Here is a 20770-nt window from a genome sequence, read left to right as displayed (position 1 = left end):
ATATTATTCTCAGTTTTTTGGAGGTTAGTCCAAAACCTCTATTGTAAGCCATTGTTTCTTTTCATGATTTGTTGTAAGTGGTGCTAGTGTTCTAGGTGGTTGCCAACGTGTTGCTATGCTGTTGCTGAGGTGTTATGAAAGCCATGTCCTGGGTGATAGCTTGGTGGTTTTTGGCACGAAAAATGCCAACCCCTAAATCTCCACGATGTTATAATCACCAGATGTGGTTCCGTGTCACCACATTTTTTATACCTTTCAGCATCAAAATTCACAAATCTGCTCTCGTAGTAACAGCACACCTTTCTTTAACTAATCCGCCAGCAGTATTACGAACAATTGCAATAGAAAGGATGCACAAAAACGGACCAATTGTCAAATGTCACCTGGTTAGATGATATATCACCGAATGCAAAGAGGTTCTGATTATAAAATTGTATTATCCTTCCTTATTTATTTTTGTCACATCAAGCAGGTGTGTTTTCCAGATGCATAAATGGCCGTGTTTGTATCTGAATGAGAGATGGAGATAGGAGCAGATGTTCGTCTGGTGTTTCATGAGAAAGGTTAAAAGACTGAGAATGAGCAGAATGAGTTGAACAGACATTTTCAGATGAGCTTAAAATAGTCTCACAGTCTCACAGATGCTGAAATGACGTATTGTAAATAAGCGGTTAACTCACACGTTTGCATTTTTCTACTCGTAAAGTACAAGATATGTTTCAGTATTGAGGGTCAGAGAGATGGCACTTGTAACTTTTAGTTGAAGAAACCTCAACGCAGTCAGAGCTCATCGTAGCCGAAGAACCGGGAATGCTGGGAAACTGTGGATGGGGTCAAGATATCACCATGGTAACCCGAGACTCGCCTGTGCGTCACAACCCTTTGAAAATACTTGAGCTCATAAAGTGACGTGACATGACAAAGTTCTGTACGATCGAGATGTTCGCTGATGTCAATCCACTTCAGTCTTCTCATGAGTTTCAGTCAGAGTTTTCAGAGTTGAGTATTCAGAGCTCTTCACCATTTAAACACATTTAGCCATATCGATGTTTTCTATAAGCATGCGTAGGAGGAAAAAGGCGGATTAACAGGCTCTTGGCATTGACTAATGGACCTGTTGTGCGAGCGGTGCACACTAATAAAGAGTCCAGGATAAAGTGTTTGTCGGCTTTCCAGCCCCGAGCGGTGTGCATGATGGATCGCTGCATTTTATTGCATTATTTTGCCGATTTATATATTTATATTCAAAGTAACAGAGAGAATAACTAGTACGGTTTTGCTAGTGAAGCACGAATACTAATCCTTTCAAGTTGATTCTGGTCGTCCAATGTGATTCGGAAGTTTAGCACGACAGTTTGTATCACTCGCATCACCGGCGGTCTGGATGGGAGTCTGTTGCTTGGCGACATGAACGATGGATGCTGTTTTGTCTCATGTTCGCTCTATTTTTAAAAGTTTGTCTGAATATGAATGCCGATATACACTGCCATTCAAAAGTTTAGGGTCACTTAAAGGCATAGTTCACCCAAAAATACAAATTTAATTCTATTTACCTCATGTCAAAATATAGATATGACTCTTTCCTCTGTAAAACACAAAAGAAATTAGACTAGTTGTTTCTTATATTTTGTATTTTTAATTCTTCAGGCAGAAGTGATTGACTTTTTCATTTCTGCTCATGATTGATTGACGCAGAGGTGAAGAGGTCTCCATCGTGATTTATAGCTTATCTCTCTCTACTTCATATGATTTACTTCTTACTGTAGATGTCAAAACATGACCGTCAGTATCGATGGTCTGGTGTTATTCTCTGATCTAATTTTCTTGTCAAATGCATGGGGATAGAAGAATCATATTTTAAATGATATCGGTGTATAGTCTTACTTTTAATATTCACGTTCTTGTTAAATGCTTCTGTTCATGTTGTTAATGACTAATGTTAGTCGAGGTTTCAACCGGGTCATTCCATTTCAAATCAACCAAATTTGGAAACGTACTGGGTTATCCACTATTTTGTAAAGATGGATAAAAAAGACAATTTTCACCTGAGATTTGGAAGCAAATTACAGGGGGTGAAAAAAAACGTAAAAACATGGCAGCATCAGGTCTGTTAGTAGAATCGTTTGACTTTTTTTGTATTTTGCAAAGAGTGCTTGATTGTTTCTCATGAATTATTCAATATATTGGAATGCCCTTTTTAGATACTGGTTCCTATTAAATTTGTCTTTCGGTATCTACATTTATAAGGCCCTAAATGGTACAATCCCAGAGATATTGGGATTTCAATGACATCATGTGCAAAGTATAGTATTACCTGTGTATAGTATAGTTTAGAATAGTATTACCAAAGTTTAGTTGTTTCCTGTGGTCAAAACCCAAATGCATGTCACTTTGCATACAGATAACATTTGAAGAGTTTATGTATTCGCAAAAACATATCACTTGAAAAAATATTAGGGCTGTCAAAAGATTAATCGCGATTAATCGCATCCAGAATAAAAGTTTGTGTTTACATAACATATGTCTGTGTACTGTGCATATTAATTTTGTATTTATAAATACAAACACATACACAAGTATACATATTTAGGAAATATTTATATGTATTTATTTATATTTACCAATAATTGAAATTATATATAAATGTTGATTAATATTTAGATTTTTCTTAAATATATGCATGGATGTGTATGTGTTAATAAATACAAAATTATTATGCACGGTAAACAGATAAATATTATGTAAACACAAACTTTTATTCTGGATGCGATTAATCGCGATTAATCTTTTGACAGCCCTAAAAAATATATGTTTTTTTTATTATGTTATCATTTTTTATTGCACTAGTATGCTGTATTTTTGGAGTTATTTAAACTTAATCAAAACAACCCAACTGCAGTTTGATTGATATCGCTTGGAATGCACGATAGAAAAACGTGATTTTTGCACATTTTTAAAAACGTAGTTATCTTTTTTGCAAATGAACTCTTCATTTATGGTATTTAAAGAAAAATGTTTAAAAAACAAATGAGTGGGTGACTCGGTAAATATTCATGCAAGACGTTTATTATTTTGGCCTTTTTCTTCATTAATGTATTACCTTTTGGAGCAAAAGAATGATAAAAATCAAAATTTTTGACCTCTGGTTGAGTTGGCTCGCAATGACCCAATTTTGTTTCACACAATCATCTATGACCCTTAGGTCGTCTGTTTACCAAACCTTCCAGGTGTTCTGACGGGATGATGTATTTGTAGACCTTGGCAGCGGCGTGCAGGTGATATATCCGACAAGGAATGCTGAGAGCGGATTTTCCAGCGCGTGCCGGACCCGCCCTGCGCATGACCGCCGTGTCACGCTTCCTCGGTATGACGGGCCTCCAGCAAATTTTCCGCTTGCACTTGGAAATGCGTTTTGAAAGCTACAAGGAGAATTACGCAGGCCGATCACGAAATCCTGCTCTTTTAAATCTGCGGTACAGCTCGCCGGTCTGAAGATTACTGTCAGTTTCAGTCCGTAGAAGTCATTCTAGTCCGCCATTACCTGCTATGCAGAAAGAGCCGCATTAAAAATCTGCCTCGCTCGTTCCAAAACTCTTTTTTAATGATTTCGCCTCCAGCTGTTTCTTGTTTCCAGCTGAGAAAAGTATATCACGAGATTATTCGATCATTTTGAGCTTTAATCAGTACATTATCAGGGCCTGTGAATATATTGATGTTAAAAAACGACTTTACATTTCACGGGTGAATATATGATTTCATTACAAATCGGCCACGAGGAGACATTATACATTAATATAAGTTACAGAAGCTTATAAAACCAAGATGACATCAAACAGTTTGCTCCAAAATGAAAATAGTCATTAACTTGTTTCATATCAAAATTAATCTTATTGATAATATTAAAGTTTTCTGTGTTTTGCTGTTTAGTTTTCTCTCTTTTAGTTATGACTGGCTTTTAAAACACAGGACTGGCAGATAGTGAACGGCTTTAAGAAGACTACAATTCTAAAAAATGTCTAAAGCTTTTTAAAAGCGCCAAGTTTTTATGATTTTCAATCATGTTTAGTATGTATTTGATTGGATTTGTGGATAGAAGCTTTGGCTTGGTGGACGGCAGACTTGTCTTGTTCTGATAATGTGTGGTGATATCCCGCGGCGCCGGCCAGAGCCAGGACCCTTGCGTGGGAAAGACTCTGACTGTTCTGCAGATAGACACTTTTGCACACTTACTGTAAGAAATACAGACGCTTATCACCCGGCTTCACTTCATCATGTGAGATAAGAGCGGCCACTGCTGTGTTCGGTCATGGCTCTGAGCTCGAGCGCATGCGGGCGACCCGTCACGCACGTCTGTGAGGGCTGAAGCGTCCTGCACCGCTGACGTACACACATCTGAGGAGCGTTCGCATGTTATCGTCATACTAGTGAGAAATCCTTTTTTAAATATGAAAGTTTTAATAATGCTAACCCAAAAATAAACATTTAGTAATTTAGGCAAGCTCATGTCACTCCAAACCCATGGTGATTGTGAATGAGGACGGTTGCCCAAAATAACAAACAAAGCAACGTTATAAATAAATCAAACTAATATCGAAAAGTAACTTGCTTTCATAACTCCCAACGTTTGATTCTTTAATGTAACCCAGTCATTGAAGTCTCTTGTAATGATGTGTGGTGAATTATGACTTAAAGCTTCTGCAAGAGTACTTTTATTGTCATACATTCTACGCGTTTGTCATTCGTAAATCTGACGGTATCATTCACTAGTCATTACGTAGTTTTTCACCAACAAAAATGTCTTCACGACATCATTCTTTGAAAAGACCATGAATTATCATTTTGTAGCGAGACGTTCCTTTTAAACTGCATCGTCACCTTGGATAACATGTAGCCTCTTTATTTCTGTTCTCAATCAAGATGTCTGTCTTACTCTGATAACCTGTTTCGCATCTTACCTCTGGGGTTTTGTCAGTTCTGTCTGGACTTGTCTTCATCTTTGTCCTCTCAATGGTGACGTTGGTTTTTCCCAGATTGTTTTTCACCTTTCTATTACTTTTGCCACTTGGTGCATCTCCAAAACCCATCTCAACCTTTTAAAGCAGCAAAATCACACAAAGTTTTGGATTATATTGCAGATGTTAGACATGTTGTGCTGTCATCCTCTGACGGTGAAAACGAAATGCTTCATTATGATGTAATGCACGACACGAGACTCAGATTGGTGTTAAAATCGCCAAGCAATCACACATATTGTGTGAAGTAGTTCATTTTATTGAACTTTATAAATCTTTATTTGAATTGTAGTTGCATTTATAATCCATTGAAAGCTAGTTGTCACATCACAGTAAATGTGTCTGTGAGTTGGCATGAAGGCGGTTCTGTGTCTCTAAGCACTAAATCCAGCATGTTTTTCTCTGTAGTGTTGGGTAGAAGCGAAGCAGGTGGTTTAACCTCATCGCCGTAGATTTCATCCTAAAAGTGTATGTACGCACAAAAGCTAGGTTTTCAGATTGATAAAACCATGCGTACGCCAGAACCTGCACAAAAATCCCTTTGTAAATCCCAGTCAGAGAAAGATTGTGCGTACGTGCATCTCCACCCCGCCGAAAGTACCATATGAGTTTAAAATCCTTGTTTACTTCATTACTTTTTTCAATCCAGTCAAGAGCATCCGTACGGTGCACACATATTTACGCCAAGATTTTTTAAACAAATCCGGATACGTGCGTGGCAAACAGCGTATTTCTATGCCCATTTTGTGCGTACGGCTCGTTTATACATCAGGCCCCGCCCCTCTTACCTGATGCTGTACGCAAGATTGGCCATGCTTCATAAAAACCTCATGTTCTTTCTGCGGACTCCCCTGTGTGAGGTTATAACCAAAGACCTCGGCTGGACGCCCACTTTTCAATCCCACCCGCTGTTAAAATAATGACCTGACCGCAGTTACAGTCCAAAAAAGTGTTTAAACTTCAGGAGTTTGTGCTGGTGTTGGTCTGCAGGTTGGGGTACAAATGAGCTTTCTGGTTAAGGGGTGAAGGATGACTCGTTGTCTAATTGTTTAATTGATCTGTATTGGTTTTTAACAGCCTGTTTTCATAGCATGTTCCATTGTGACACATTTCGAGAATAATTTTGCGAAAATAATTTATATATATATATTTTTTACTTTATTTCACTATATACAAGTCTTGCTTGGTTTTATATATTCAAATATCGCTAAAAACATATTTAAGAGTCACATTCTTGTTCCGTCTTGTTGGGCTTTGTAAAGCATTTTTAAAACAATGCATCTTATAAACATAAAAGCTTACCAAGAACAACGTCCGATCGGGAACAGGTGAACGAAACCAGCCAACCAATAAATTGATTCTGCATTCAAGCAAGCAACCAACTGCGTAGATAAACTTGAAAATATGTAGTTTTGCACATCATTAGGAGTGAAATGAAATGAAGTTATGGTGCTCATGTACGGGTTTGACTCCTGGAGTTTTACTCTCCGCATGTAAGAACAGTTGGTTCTCCACTGGAGCTGGAAGTCGAGCGGGTTAGCATCCTGCTCTTAAAAACTGTGAAGTCCTCATTAGATTTCACTCCCATCATGCCTCATTAAACCCAGCGGCCTCTACATGACCCGGAAGGATTATGGTACGCCGCCATGAATGCCTTCCTTCAGATTACTTTGTCCACCTTTAATGTGGCACTTTTTACCCCTGCTGGGGCAGAAACTCCTGGACTGACCTGCAGTTATTATAGGTCAGTACCTGAGTCCCAAAACTTTCTTATTGGAGTATAACATTTACCCCACGCAACTTGAGCATTTTTGGAGCATTTTATAGCTTTACATAGGCTTTTGGTTTTTTAAGACCATTTTTGCTGTTTTAAAAATCCATTTGGACTTACAATACACAAAACATAACTTGAATATTTTTTTGTCAAGTGAGTTTTATTACAAACGTCATTTAAAGTAGGATTACAATTGACAGATTCCATTTCTTTTAGTATACAAAAACCGAAAGAATACTTTTACATATGTTTTTTATAATATTTAAACAACTGGCTTACCTATGAAATATAGAAGTAGCTGCAAAAATCTGCAAGATATCATAAAAACGCAATTAATGTAAATTGTAACTTTTAATGTGATAGGTTCTCATGTCATTTCCGAACCTGTATGAGTTTCTTTCTTTTGCAGAATCCAAAAGAAGAATGTCGATGATCAAAAAACACCATTAACTTACATTGTATGAACACAAAACCACTGAGACATTTTTCAAAATATCTTCTGTTGTGTTCTGCTGAAGAAAGACTCATATATACAGGTTTTGAAAGACATGAGAGTAAATAAGTGATGCAAGATTTTAGATTTTTGACCGAACTGCCCCTTTAACCTGAAAAAATATGTTACTTTAAATAACATTTTTATCAATTTTGAAGTCTTTTTTTCTGTCTCGATCACTGGTTCATTTTCGATCCTGCTTTCTGTAATTCCAGTAATTCGGCATGTTCGTCACCGCTGTTAACCAGTCGTATAACGGTAGAGGAGCGTGGAATCAATATTTCCATGTCTTGGCTTGTCTCTCCATCAACACGGCTTCCTCTTGATGAATTATGCATGTTTGTGGATCATTCGGGGACTGATGTAACAGTTGTTGTGGTGACCAGAGAGGACAGAATGAGATTTAGCCCGGCAATGACCTTCTCCATCGCTCCATCAGCCTTCAGTAGTGACCCCTGAGCGTCACATGAGCCGAGCGGAGAAGATCTGACCCGGCTGTCTTGTGTTTCTGTCCTGACGGATCGATCGCGATGAGGTCGTCGTGTGCAGGTGCATGTCGATTCTCTACCGTCCAGTAAAACAAACAGAATCTACATGTTTTGTTATACTTTTTATGTGCATTTTCTGAATGAATTTACATTATGCACCACACAAAACATAATTCATCATTGCATTGTGTTTTATTACGTCACGTGTTTTAATTTATACAGCATTTATAGGTCCAAACACACCGTTTTTGTTCATGTCAACTCTGGTCACAATATTAAGATATGTAAAATAAGATAATTGAATTACAATTTGACATTATTTCAAATGGAATTGTTTTAATATACATATTAATTTACAGCATCGTAAATATTTTTTGTAGGGCTGCACGATAATTTATCGTGATACCACTAAATCCTATTGTAATCGAGCTGGCTGCGATATGAAATGTGTCGATATTTTTTTTTAATGCGTAACGTTATCTTGTCCGTGAAGCACGGCTCTGGGATCAGTAGGAAATGCTGCTCGATCTAAAAGCAGTGCGAGTTTGAGTCGCTTATAATGTGCATTTAGAAAAAGCAACACCCGTCAAACATGATCGTTATAAATATACTTTATTATCATAAAAATACCTTATGAGGCTTGAGTAACAGTGATAAAACGACGTCCATAGGCATTTCCTAGATTCTAGAACGTGTCATGGTCTTCTTCTGCAGTGCGTGTTTGGAGTTTCCGCACGAGAGCGCCCTCTGGCTTTCGGATGCAGCAGCATTTTCCCGTACTTCACTCAAAAGCTGTGCATAAATCACGTGATATTTATCGTCGGTTTACCGTGACAGCCCTAATTTTTTGTATATTTTACTGATCATATTTATAATTTTATGAAGAAAATGTGCCTGTCCCACACTTTTGAGTCCTTACCGCAACACTGAAAAAAGGCTTTTATAATGAAGTTTTATCAAAGACAAAGTCTAGTTTCTAGAAACAGAAATGACCAGATGAGCACATTGCTGACAGATTAGGCCACCTCACATCATTCACAAGATCCCAAAAATGTGAGGTAAATATCATCCTTTCTGTGTCAGTATTTATTGTGCGTCCTAATCATACAGCTTAGTAATTCTGTACTTTCAAGCTACATTTTAAAAATAAATGTTTATTACGGTTTAATTCATGTATATTAGCATGGTAAGAGTCAAAACTAGTAGACCTTACTAGCTGCCAATTAGCTGCAATATTAGCAAAAATGACATTTCCGCAACATGTCTTTTCAAGGTTTCCTGTATATTCAATTACAAATATAAAAATAAACATGCTCCAGATTAAAATCTTAATGACTCCATGCAATTTTGTTGACCTCATAATATGTATTTCAGACTTTTTATTTTCAGAAACACCCCTGATAGCACACATACATCTGGTTTACGTCTATTTGACGTCTGCATTTACATCTGCAAGACATCTACAATACATAGTTTGCTCATCTGCAATACGTCTCGGAGATGTCTGCTGTCAGACGTCATGTAGACATCTAGAAGATGTCTGTAAGATGTTTATGATTTAGAATGGATGTACAACAGCTCTTTCTAAGATGTTTAGCAGATGATTTTAAGCAGCAGATCTCCAGATCTTTAGCAGACGTATTACAGACGTTCAGACGTCTCCGAGACGTATTGCAGATGAGCAAACTATGTATTGCAGATGTCTTACAGATGTAAATGCAGACGTCAAATAGACGTAAACCAGATGGATTGTGCTATCTGGGACCCATTTTATATTTGAAATTTGGGAGAAAGTTGTTCACAGAATGAAACAAAAAGAGTCATTTTACTTCAACACACACCTATAAATCGTAAATTCAGAAAAACTCAAAATCATTTTGAAATGCTCTCTTAATTTTTTCCGCGGCTGTATGTATGATGTAACCCATAGACACAACACAGGCAAAGAAAGAAACGCGTGTGGCAGCATCAGACTTTGAATGGGAACAGGATTTCAGTAGCGGTTAGATAAATGAACCTCGGGTCAGAGAGAGCAGAAGCGTGCAGATGAGCTACTGTAAATGTTTCATGAAGCTTCTTTTGAACTCATCCGGCGAACGAGAGGTCTGGGACTCGTATATGAGCTGCGGGAAGACTCTGATTGTCTTTTGTGCAATTGATTTTTCGAAAGCTAGAAAGAAATACGGTTTATTGGCTCGTTTCAAGTGTGCATGCTGTTATTTATTTGGAATGCACCGGGAACAGTTTTCTGTAAGAATTATGCAGATGTGTGACATCTTTGTAGAATGTATTTCTGCTTCATCTTTTCGTTTTGTACCCATTTTTAGAACGAAACAAAGAGTACGGAAGACTAATCTTTGAGAGAATAACAGGAACTCAGTGCTTCCGTCGCTGGTGAGCTCAACTTTCCAAAGGCTCATGAAAATAATGGGAATTTCTGTCTTTGCATTAGATAAGTGTGAGGGAATTCAATCACAGACGCATTTGGCCGCTTATCAAAATGTGTCCGTCTTAATGTAATAAAGTTTTAGGCAATCTATTTTTTATTTTTTAAGTGTTTTGTTTAAAAGTGAGCTTTATTTTTAAGTGACAATTGGTTTGATCCTTTACCATTGGGGAACACAATGAGGTTGTATATGTTAACATCAGTTAAAGCATTAGCTAACATGAACTGTTAAGGAACAATACGTCTACGGCATTTATTAATCTTCCTTGATGTTAATTTCACATTATGTTGTAATTTGAACATAAGTTAATGCACCATGAACATAAACAATTGTGTTGACATGAACTAACATTAATAAGCTAACTAATGTTAACAATTACAATCTTATTATGTTACCATATAATGTTTGAGGTCGAAGGTTTTTTGGAGATGCCGTATATATAATTTGAATTCATTTCGTGTCTATTGGTTTAATTTTTAATGATGCTGCAAGAGGCATTGATTCACAGATGGATCAGATATTATTTTGTCCCTTGTTATGCCCGTTAAGATGAAAACCTCTTCACAAGCTTGGACGGGACACATTTCCCATGTGATCTCAGCTTACTTGCAACATTTTTTGGGAACAGTGACGGATGCCTGTTAATGCACATCTTCAAAGCATGTCATGTTTGGGAATGATCTTTCATGACCTTTAGAAATGCTGATGTTCCCAGCAAAACTAAAACTAGAGCGTGAGAGTGTTTTTCATTCATTGTAATCTAATGATATTAGCAATTTTAAGTGATGCCAATTGATTTCTGAAGCAGAATTAGTTTTGTATTCAGTTTTATCATTTTGAAATAGCTTTTAATTTGGTATATTTCATACTTGTGCTTAGTTTCATTTTTAACCATTTTGTTTTTGTCATTTTATTGTGTTAATAATTTATTTATTTATTGTTTTTATTGTTATTGGTGATTTATTGTGTTGTTTTTATATTGCTAAATAAGTTTGTTTTTGTTTTAGTGTATAGTTTTAATGTATTTTCAGCTAATAATTTTAGTGCCCCAACTTAAATATTTTAAATATTTGATTTAAATTTGAACTATATTTGTTTTAATAGTTTCACTAAATATAATACCCTTGTTTTGAAGGACACACGCATAGTAGTTTCAAATGTACATTTTTGAAAACTTAACAAAACATTTGAAGTCTATGTGAAATAGCGTTTGAAGTCTCTTTTACTTGCAAAATTTGACATGTTTCGGTGAAACTGTGTTGTTAAAATAGTCACGACTAAAGGGCCATGCTTCCGTTAAAACATGTAGATCCCAAATTCCATTTCTGTGCTTTATCGTTGTAAAGCAGGTTTTTTTCTCAAAACAGTAAGAAAGCGTGTGATGTTCTAAAGAAAAAGAAAATGCCGGTTTCTGTATTTGGTTTATTTTCTACATCCAGACGGTGAGGTATCACAATTCTGTTTGTTTGTTCGTTGTTTCATTTTTACGTCTGTCTGGCATTAAACTGAACCCGTCACCTTGTAGACGTGCACTGGTTGCACATTAAAAACCTGTTACACAAAACCTGTGAGAATGTGCAGTTGGCTGCCGGCTCTCTCGTTGCGTATAGGAGCAACATCTACAGGCCAAGCAGATGGCCGGGGTCACAACGGGCCACGACACTGTCTGATACCCGTGTCTTGTACTGCCACAAACAAACAAACATGAATAGCTCTGGCGCATCAGGACTCCTATAAAGCAACATAGGACTTTCTTGAGATTAAAAATCTCTTCTTGAATTTGCCATAATACTGCCATATCGTCTCTAATAAACACAACCAGCTGTCTGGGTTGTTGATTTGTGGAGAAAGGTGTTGGTTTTAATTATGGAAACGTAGCTGGTTTGAGATTTATTCTCTGGGTACTCGCGTGTAAATTTCTAGTGTAATTATAGGACTGGTGATAGTAACTCTGATGGTTATTATGATTCACGACACATTCGGCAGTGGATAATCAGTCGCATTTGCCCTTGCGGGCTGACATCTACTCAAACCATCTGCCACTTTCCAAGAGGTTTTTGCATTCCGTTCCGGGACAAAAGTTACACCTGATTTGAAAGTTATGACTCGAGGAGTGAAATGTGTGTCCTAGTTTCTTCCCAGATGTTGTGTTTAAACACTTGTTTATTTTGAAATCGCTAATTCAGTTTAGTAAATATATAATGCTAACAGTACAGGTTTTGGTTTAGCATTTTTGTAGTCGAATTTCTGCCTCGCTAGGAACAAGCTGCTGTAAACAATGTCAGCAATGTTTTTCATTCTTTTATCGTAGTGATGCCGTTTTTCTATTTGGTGCCAAAACTGATGCGGTCACCATGACTGATCATTATTTTCATAAACATAAGCTTGCCTGTTTCTAAAATATTTTATTATATTGTCGATTTTCAACGGTTAAGTGCCCTGTTTTGTGCTATGCAACGGCTCTTCATTTTGCAAGCGTTACATGTTTGCTCTTGACATGCATTTGTTGTTTTTGAAAGTCAAGTAGCGTCTTTTGAAAGCGAGAACTTATAAAAGTGGCGCTGCAATCTCAAAAAACATCTTAACACGGTATTCTATTCACACTAAAATGGGTTACATTAGATTCCACCGCTTGAAGCTTTTCTCCAGATTTCCAAAATTTGGTTTTGTTTGACACCGCTCAGAACATGCTTGTACAATCTTGAACACATGATGTTGCAATATTACATACGTAGAAGAGGGTTCTAATGACACAGAATAGAGAATCATAAATCAGTATTATAAGGTTATGTTTGTTCATGCCGTTTCACAGATGGCAGATATGGATTTACCCTCCACCAGAGGCTGTAACCAACTGTTTACATCTGGATCTGCTTTCAGCATCTTCAAATGCTTTTATTCTTGTGTGATGTTTTTTTTAGCAGATCCTGAGGATGTAAATTGGTTGTAACATGTTGAGAAAGTTGTCAAGCTTCACTTCTTTGTGTTTGTGCGTGTGTTGGGATGAGAAGTGCAGGTTCAATCTTGTTCTAATTGCATCATCATTACAAGCCGGTTGGCAGTGATCTCTGCTCTCATTTCCACTAAGCACAAATGCCACCCATGCCAACCTGTTACTATGGCAACAGTGCCAAATATTACAAAACAAAATCAGTTTCATGATTTGATCTGATGCTGTATTTCTATGCGGGCACGACCGTGTGAGCTTTGCATCGAGCCATCGCACATGAAACGATACTGTGGTATACTTTACTATTTACTATAGACGGTTTCAAAGCAACAACATAAACAAACATAACTGCGCGTTCGTGGACTCCCCTTAACTTCCAGTACACATTCGCAAACAATCGATTGAAAATGAGAAGAACCGTTACATGGCTAAACTTGTCTCTCCAATATTTTGAATTAAGACTGCGATACCAAGCTCAACCGCTAGATGGCAATGTCCGAGACGATTTCTTTAAATGCGACAAAACTACAGGACCCCTTCAACAAATTGTTTATTAAATAAAATGAACATACAACAAATCATTTATTTAATACAATTATTATACAATTAAATAATAAAATGAATTAATATTGACATAAAATATAAATAGTTATATAACTAGACAAAAATAGCCAAACCGATAAACAAACACAGACCGGAAGTTAACTGTCGTTCAGGCGCGCGCGTCCGACGAAACGGTCTATAGTAAACTCTTTTTAAATGTGTCGAAACTATATAGTGTTATGAACTTTACCATAGTAAATATATACTACAAGTATACTACAGTATTTACTACAGCTGATCATTTCACTATACGTTGTAAAAATGTATTTTTCAAGTTTAATCAAATTGCAAATCATTTCAACTTACTACGTTAAATGTTTGTACAGGATTACTAAGATTTAAATTTATTTTCATAAGTTACAGCAACTCACCGCGTGTCATAATTTAAAAAAAGAGTACGTTGAAATGATTTGGCAATTTGACTGTACTTAAAAATGTAGCAAAAAATTATAGAATTAATAGTGATTATTAAAATATAGTACCGTTATGTGTATTATAGTAAATGCTAGAGATGCCCCGATATATCGCCCGATAATCGGTATGTGATGATAAGAGCATTTCTTTACACTATCACTATGGCTAGTTTAAAAACAACCAATAATCAGGGCCGATATATCCCGTCAATCAAAAGAGAACAGAAAATGAAATGTATTTGTGCTCTGTGTAACGAAAACGAATCAGCAGTTTGATGTTGAACATTAATAGCCATTATATGAATTAATAACATTCCGAAAGTTAAGAAATATTCATTTACTTTCGGCGCATCGCTAGTAAATACTGAAGTACACAACATTGTGTTGTCATGTGGGGAGTGCATTTCTATTTGGCAAGCTTCCAATGCATTCACGCGTTACATTTAGTCAATATATGCGATCCCTCGAACGCACAACTCTTGCGCTGCTAATGCAATGCTCGGCAAACCGAGCTACAAACACCGACCCACAGCATCAAGGTCGAAATCACGCTTTCTTTACAACAGCGATATGAAGACTTGATACGCCGTTGTTTTCTTGTTAATGTGGCGGCGCTGCGTGTGGTCATCAGCGTGTAGCTGACGCGCCCCCAGCAGCAGCTGAATTATGGATGTGTTTACTCCAACAGAACCTTCTTTCCCACACCACACTCCATCAGTTGTCTGCAGTCAGCACGGCTCCGCCGCTCCGTTCTGAATGTGTTATGAGAGGAACTTTCTCTACGCTCCGCTGCTTCTGGTTGAGGGACGGTGCGGTGTTTCTGCACGGGGGGCGGTAGGCCTGACTCGCACCTGCTATAATGAAATCGTGTTTAAAGGGATAGTTCACACGTGGGGGAAAATTGTCAATTTTTATTCACCCTCTTGTCATTCAAAACCTTTCTATTCGCTCTGGCCATTGCGATTATTCTAAATGTATCGGAGTAATTCTGTCTCCGATTGCTCATCGGAAAGATGAAGAAGATCGTGAGGACGTGGGAGAGGTGTGGAAATGTGTAAGAGAGATGGCGGATGGGCCGCGGCGTCGGAGGAATGGCACATTTGAAATTCCAAACAGTCTCTTAATCCAAGTGCTGACTGAATCGCTGCCAGAAGCGTTTGGTAATGCTTTTATCCATCATAGCGCAGTCTACAAAGGAAAGGTCGACGGGTCACGACTGTGAACATAGACTTCTAAGAGCTCTTTGCTGTGTATCTGCTGTACATAAATGTCTAGAGCTACATGTCTTTTCACAGCATTTGTGATGATACTGCATACAGTTGTGATATTGCATGTCGGCGTTACTATAAAACAGTTAGGCTCACGTAGCCGGACCTTCTTAGCCGCTTTCTTTGGCCAAGGCCAAGCCAAGAGGCCATAAGACGGACATGTAAAGCAACCAATCACGTTTCGTTTTGTGCTGCGTCATGTTTGGAGGTGTGCAAATGTCCACACAGTAACAGACCGGTGTACATTCACGAACGTGTCAGAAGTTAACCGCAACAACGTTTACGAGTCTATGCCGTGAATCTCGCATACTTTTAAGAATTTAGCGTTTAGTCGATCGTGATGAATTCTCATTGCAACCGATGTAAACACAACAGCTTACTACTTCAGACAGATTCACGTTGTTTTCCAAGCGGACTGTTAAAGAACGCGACACGCACGTCTCCCGGTAATCCTGTAGGTTTCAACCAATCAGATGACGACTTCGAACATGCTGAAGTGTTGCCTTATGCATCAGACGTTGGTATTTGGCTTAAAGAGCAAATCTCTAACTTCTTGTTTTTTTCAATGATGGTTGAATGCAGAGTCAGGGGCAGGCATTTACTCACCACACTGACTTTGGTTCTGAAGATGTCATTTCCTGTCTCTACAGGTACGATTATAAAGAAATGCTGCACAACTCCACGTTTTGTCTGGTTCCTCGAGGACGTCGTTTGGGCTCATTCCGCTTTCTAGAGGCTCTGCAGGTAATTTTCACTTCCATTCAATTCCCATCACTTAAAGCATTTCGAACTGTTATAGTTTTGTATGTTTTAGCCCTTTTACAATATTCACTATGGCTCTTAATATTTTCTAGGGTATTGAAAACATCTTTGTTTTAACGCTCTCCTAAATCATTGGAGAGGGGAATTGTGAAGATAACCTGATGTTACACTTTTCAGAAAAATCACAGCAAATGATCGATGACTTTCCTTAAGTCTCATCTCACATATTTCTCCGGAGAAAAAAAATCTCACAAATGTCTCAGAGTTTCAGAAGAGATGTCAAGTCTGCGATCAAAAGTCAATATTATTGATTGAAGATCTCAACTCAAACATTTCTCATCAAATTTACCCAAATCCAGATTATTTTGCTTCTACAATCTACATTCATTTGCACCCCCATACTCTTCATGTGTTTCAACATTTGTCCTATTTATATTTCTCCTAAACAGAAAAAACATCCGAGACTAAGTTGATACCAAACTGATCGATGAAAGGGCAAGGTTAGAGCTGTGTAGTCATCATGATGCAAGAGACTGTAGAGACGATGTTGAGATCTCATCTGAGTTCTAGAGGAGACACTTCAGAGAACCGGCGTGTTTTTCTCAGGAGGAAAATCCGGGAAACAGAAGACTTGAGCTAATATCGTTTCATTGCTGTCGAGGATAAACAGACATTATTAAAGAGATCCCATAAGTGATTTTTCACTCCTACGGACATAAAGATCAGGAAGATTGTCAAGTCAGCTGATCTATCTTTAGCGGTGTTGTTAAAGCCTCTCTTGTGTGGGAATAGAGCTTCAGTCCATTACATATTGTGTTTTGAGACGTGTGGGTGTTCGGCATTGACATAAGCTTTTATGATGCGGTCTGTATGTATTTCAGCAGGTTGAAGAGTGGGTTAATGGCACTGAAAGTATTGGGATGATATTAGTGATGGGGGGCAGTTTAACAGATTAGAGACCTGCCGAAATCCAACTCTTGAACTCTTCTTTTACAATATGAGCTTCATTTTGTCGTATTGCCTCGCATTGCATTACTGTGGGAGTACCACGGTACAGCGATCAGATGATAATACAATGGAATTAAATGATATATTTCTTTATCCATGTACCATGGTATTTATAGCGCACTTTAAGGTGAAGAATATGAAACTACACAATGTCCACAAATGTTTTTATTATTATGGCACCACCATCTCTCAAAAACACGGTGTGTTACAGTGTATTGAGTTTGTACCGTGTTTGTAGCGATAAGATAATAAATGATATTTTCATGATGCACTAGGTAGGTCAAATGGCCTGACGGATGGAAATATTTCTGTTTTACATAAATAAAATACATTTACTGCCACAGTTTCACATTTAGGACGTCGGTCCTTTAAATTAGAATGGATATTTATTGGCTGTCAATGTTTCACTTTAGTAAATACCGACTATAGTTTTTTACGCCAAAAGAGGCGTTTGTGCCGCAAGCTGTTAGTAAAGCAGGCCCTCGGTGTAAACAGGCTTTAAGAATATTATTTTCATGTAAATGTCCAGACACACAACCTCACCTTTGTGTTAGTTTCTTTTTAAATAAAATGATTGTCCTGTCATACGTTTGTGATTTATTGTATAATTCCATGGTAAATATGAAATGATGCTGTGACGTGCCATGTCTGAGTGGCACCTGTGAGTGGCACCTGTGGCTCAGTGATGATGTCATACAACAGCGTGCCGTCTGTAGAGGAGGAGAGTGTGTCCGTCAGTCGCAGATGTTTCACACTCTGTACTAATGACCGCTAATGGAAACTGATATGCAAACTGGTGAACAGGTATTCATGAGATATTATAAACAGTAAACCATCTGTCTGTTGTTTCTTCCTGCTGACAACTGACAACCAACGTACACACAAACAGAGATGTTTTACGCTGGAAATGCAAGAATGAATTTATACCAAAGTTTGATCGTTTTTGACCAATAGCAGCCATTTACATTGCATTTACAGAGCAAAATATTATTTTCTTGCATATGTTTTCCAAATAATGTAAATAAGTAAGGTTTACGTGGGAAGATAAATGACATGACAATTTACGTCTTTGTTTCAGGTATATCTAACCAAATTTTGTGATGTTACTCTAAAAAGACAAAGCTGTTTGTCAGTGGGCTAAGAAAAATAATCTAATTCAAAAGGAAAAACAAGATTATCTTTCTTACCCCATTGGCAAACAGCTTTATCTTGTTTAAATTATATTTTCATAATTTTGCTTCTTACGAACAATATTTCTTGTTTTAAGCATGCTTACTTAAATCAAAACTTTTTTTTGGAATTGTATGCATTTGGCAGGTGCTTTTATCCAAAGCAATCTACCGTCCAAATTCATATTTTTGTCTGTTTATATGTTACTTGTGGTTCGACCACATGACCTTCGAGTTGCTCACACAATGATCTACCAGCTGTGCTGCAGGACCTCTCGATGATTCTCTGGTGAGATCTTGAGATGAAAGATGCTGATCAGTATTTGCTGATGCTTGTGTCTGTGTGTGTGCAGGCTGCTTGCGTGCCCGTCATGCTCAGTAACGGATGGGAACTGCCCTTCTCTGAGATCATCGACTGGCGTACAGCAGCAGTCACTGGAGATGAGAGGCTTCTTCTGCAGGTACGACTGAGAAACATCTTCACGTTCTTCTGTTAACCTGCATCATAGTCATCTTTCTTTCAAGGCAACATCCTACATTTAAAATGACTTCTAGTGCATTCAAGCTGTACACTTTTTCATTAGTATGCATGTTCCCTGTGAATCAAACCCATGATCTTTGGACAGCTAATGTTCTATTTACAGTTTATTTCACAGTGTTTGATGTCAGTATGTCTTAAGCAGGCGAAAAATGCCTGTGAAATGCTCCCTATATAGTCAGCTCGCTGTTTATGTTGTAATAAGTGGCATAATATGTTTTAATCTTGTGCTATCTAACTCGCGTAAAATATACTAGTATACAATACATTAGTGTTTACTAGTAAAGTGTAGTAAAATTCCTAGACACAAGTGTGTTTTTTTCTCTTACTGTAGTAAATATTACTGTACTACAGTTTATCAATTCACTCTAAATAATACTGCAGAATACTGTAGTATACATGTGTATACATCTACCATACTAAACTACAGTCAAATTCCTAGATACTAGTGTGGTTTTGATCCTTACTATAGTAAATATTACTGTATTTACAGTTTATCAATTCACTCTAGTTAATGCAGAATACCATAGTATACATTAGTATTTACTATAGTAAACTGTAGTAAAATTCCAAGGTACTTTAGTGGTTTTGAACCTCACCATAGTAAATATTAAAGTATATTACTGTATTTACAGTTTATCAATTCTCTCTAGTAAATGCAGAAAACTGTGGTTTACATTAGTATTTATTTACTATAATAAAGTGTAGTAAAAAGTGTGGTTTTGATCCTTACTATAGTAAATATTACTGTATTTACAGTTTATCAGTTCTCTCTAGTTAATGCAGAATACCATAGTATACATTAGTATTTACTATAGTAAACTGTAGTAAAATTCCAAGGTACTTTAGTGGTTTTGAACCTCACCATAGTAAATATTAAAGTATATTACTGTATTTACAGTTTATCAATTCTCTCTAGTTAATGCAGAAAACTGTGGTTTACATTAGTATTTACTATAGTAAACTGTAGTAAAATTCCAAGATACTTTAATATTTACTATAGTAAGGTTCAAAAACACTAAAGTATATTACTGTATTTACAACAGTTTATCAATTCTCTCTAGTAAGTGCAGGATACCGTATTATACATTTGTATTTAATTACTATAGTAAACTGTAGTAAAATTCCTAGAAACTAGTGTGGTTTTGAACCTTGAGAACCTTGAACCTTTTGAACCTTATTTACAGTTAATCAGTTCTCTCTAGTTAATGCAGAATACCATAGTACACATTAGTGTTTACCCTAGTAAACTGTAGTAAAATTCCAAAATACTTTAGTGTTTTTTAACCTTACTATAGTACATATTAAAGTATATTACTGTATTTACTAGAGTTTACTCTAGTAAACTGCTCTGGGTGTGTGTTCACGGTTTGTGTGCACTTGGATGGGTTAAATGCAGAGCACAAATTCTGAGTATGGAACACCATACTTGACCACGTGTCACATCACACTTGACCACGTGTCACATCACTTTATCAATTCACTATAAGTAACACTACAGAATACTGTAGTATACATTTGTATCTACCATACTAAACTATAGTCAAATTCCTAGATGCTAGTGTGGTTTTGATCCTTACTATAGTAAATATTAAAGTATATTACAGTATTTACTACAGTTTATTAATTCACTGTACTTAATACAGAATACTGCAGTATACAATAAAAGAGTCCATTAATTACTATAATATATTACATACGCTACAATTTACTACACTTTTGCTATAGTGAATACTAAAGTATGCTACAGTATTTTTCATGTGGAAAAGCTTTCATGTCAATCGCTCACAAGTGAAATGGTTCTAATGTCACATGCTAATTTTCCGGGCACGAGCTCATAACTTC

General features: G+C 37.0%; 1 protein-coding gene across 1 annotated transcript in view; it reads left to right on the top strand.

Annotated features, from left to right (window-relative positions):
• Window positions 1-20770, top strand: part of ext1a (exostosin glycosyltransferase 1a) — a 41183-nt gene that overhangs the window by 7531 nt on the left and 12882 nt on the right. The window contains exons 2-3 of the mRNA XM_057340162.1: window positions 16099-16192; window positions 18741-18848. Coding sequence (XP_057196145.1) covers window positions 16099-16192; window positions 18741-18848 — 202 coding nt within the window. The remainder of the gene's footprint in view (window positions 1-16098; window positions 16193-18740; window positions 18849-20770) is intronic.

The sequence above is a fragment of the Triplophysa rosa genome, linkage group LG8 (genome assembly GCF_024868665.1).
Source record: "Triplophysa rosa linkage group LG8, Trosa_1v2, whole genome shotgun sequence".
Lineage (NCBI taxonomy): Eukaryota > Metazoa > Chordata > Actinopteri > Cypriniformes > Nemacheilidae > Triplophysa > Triplophysa rosa.
Note: the sequence above shows the minus strand (reverse complement) of the source record. Positions and strands in the feature narration are given on the sequence as shown.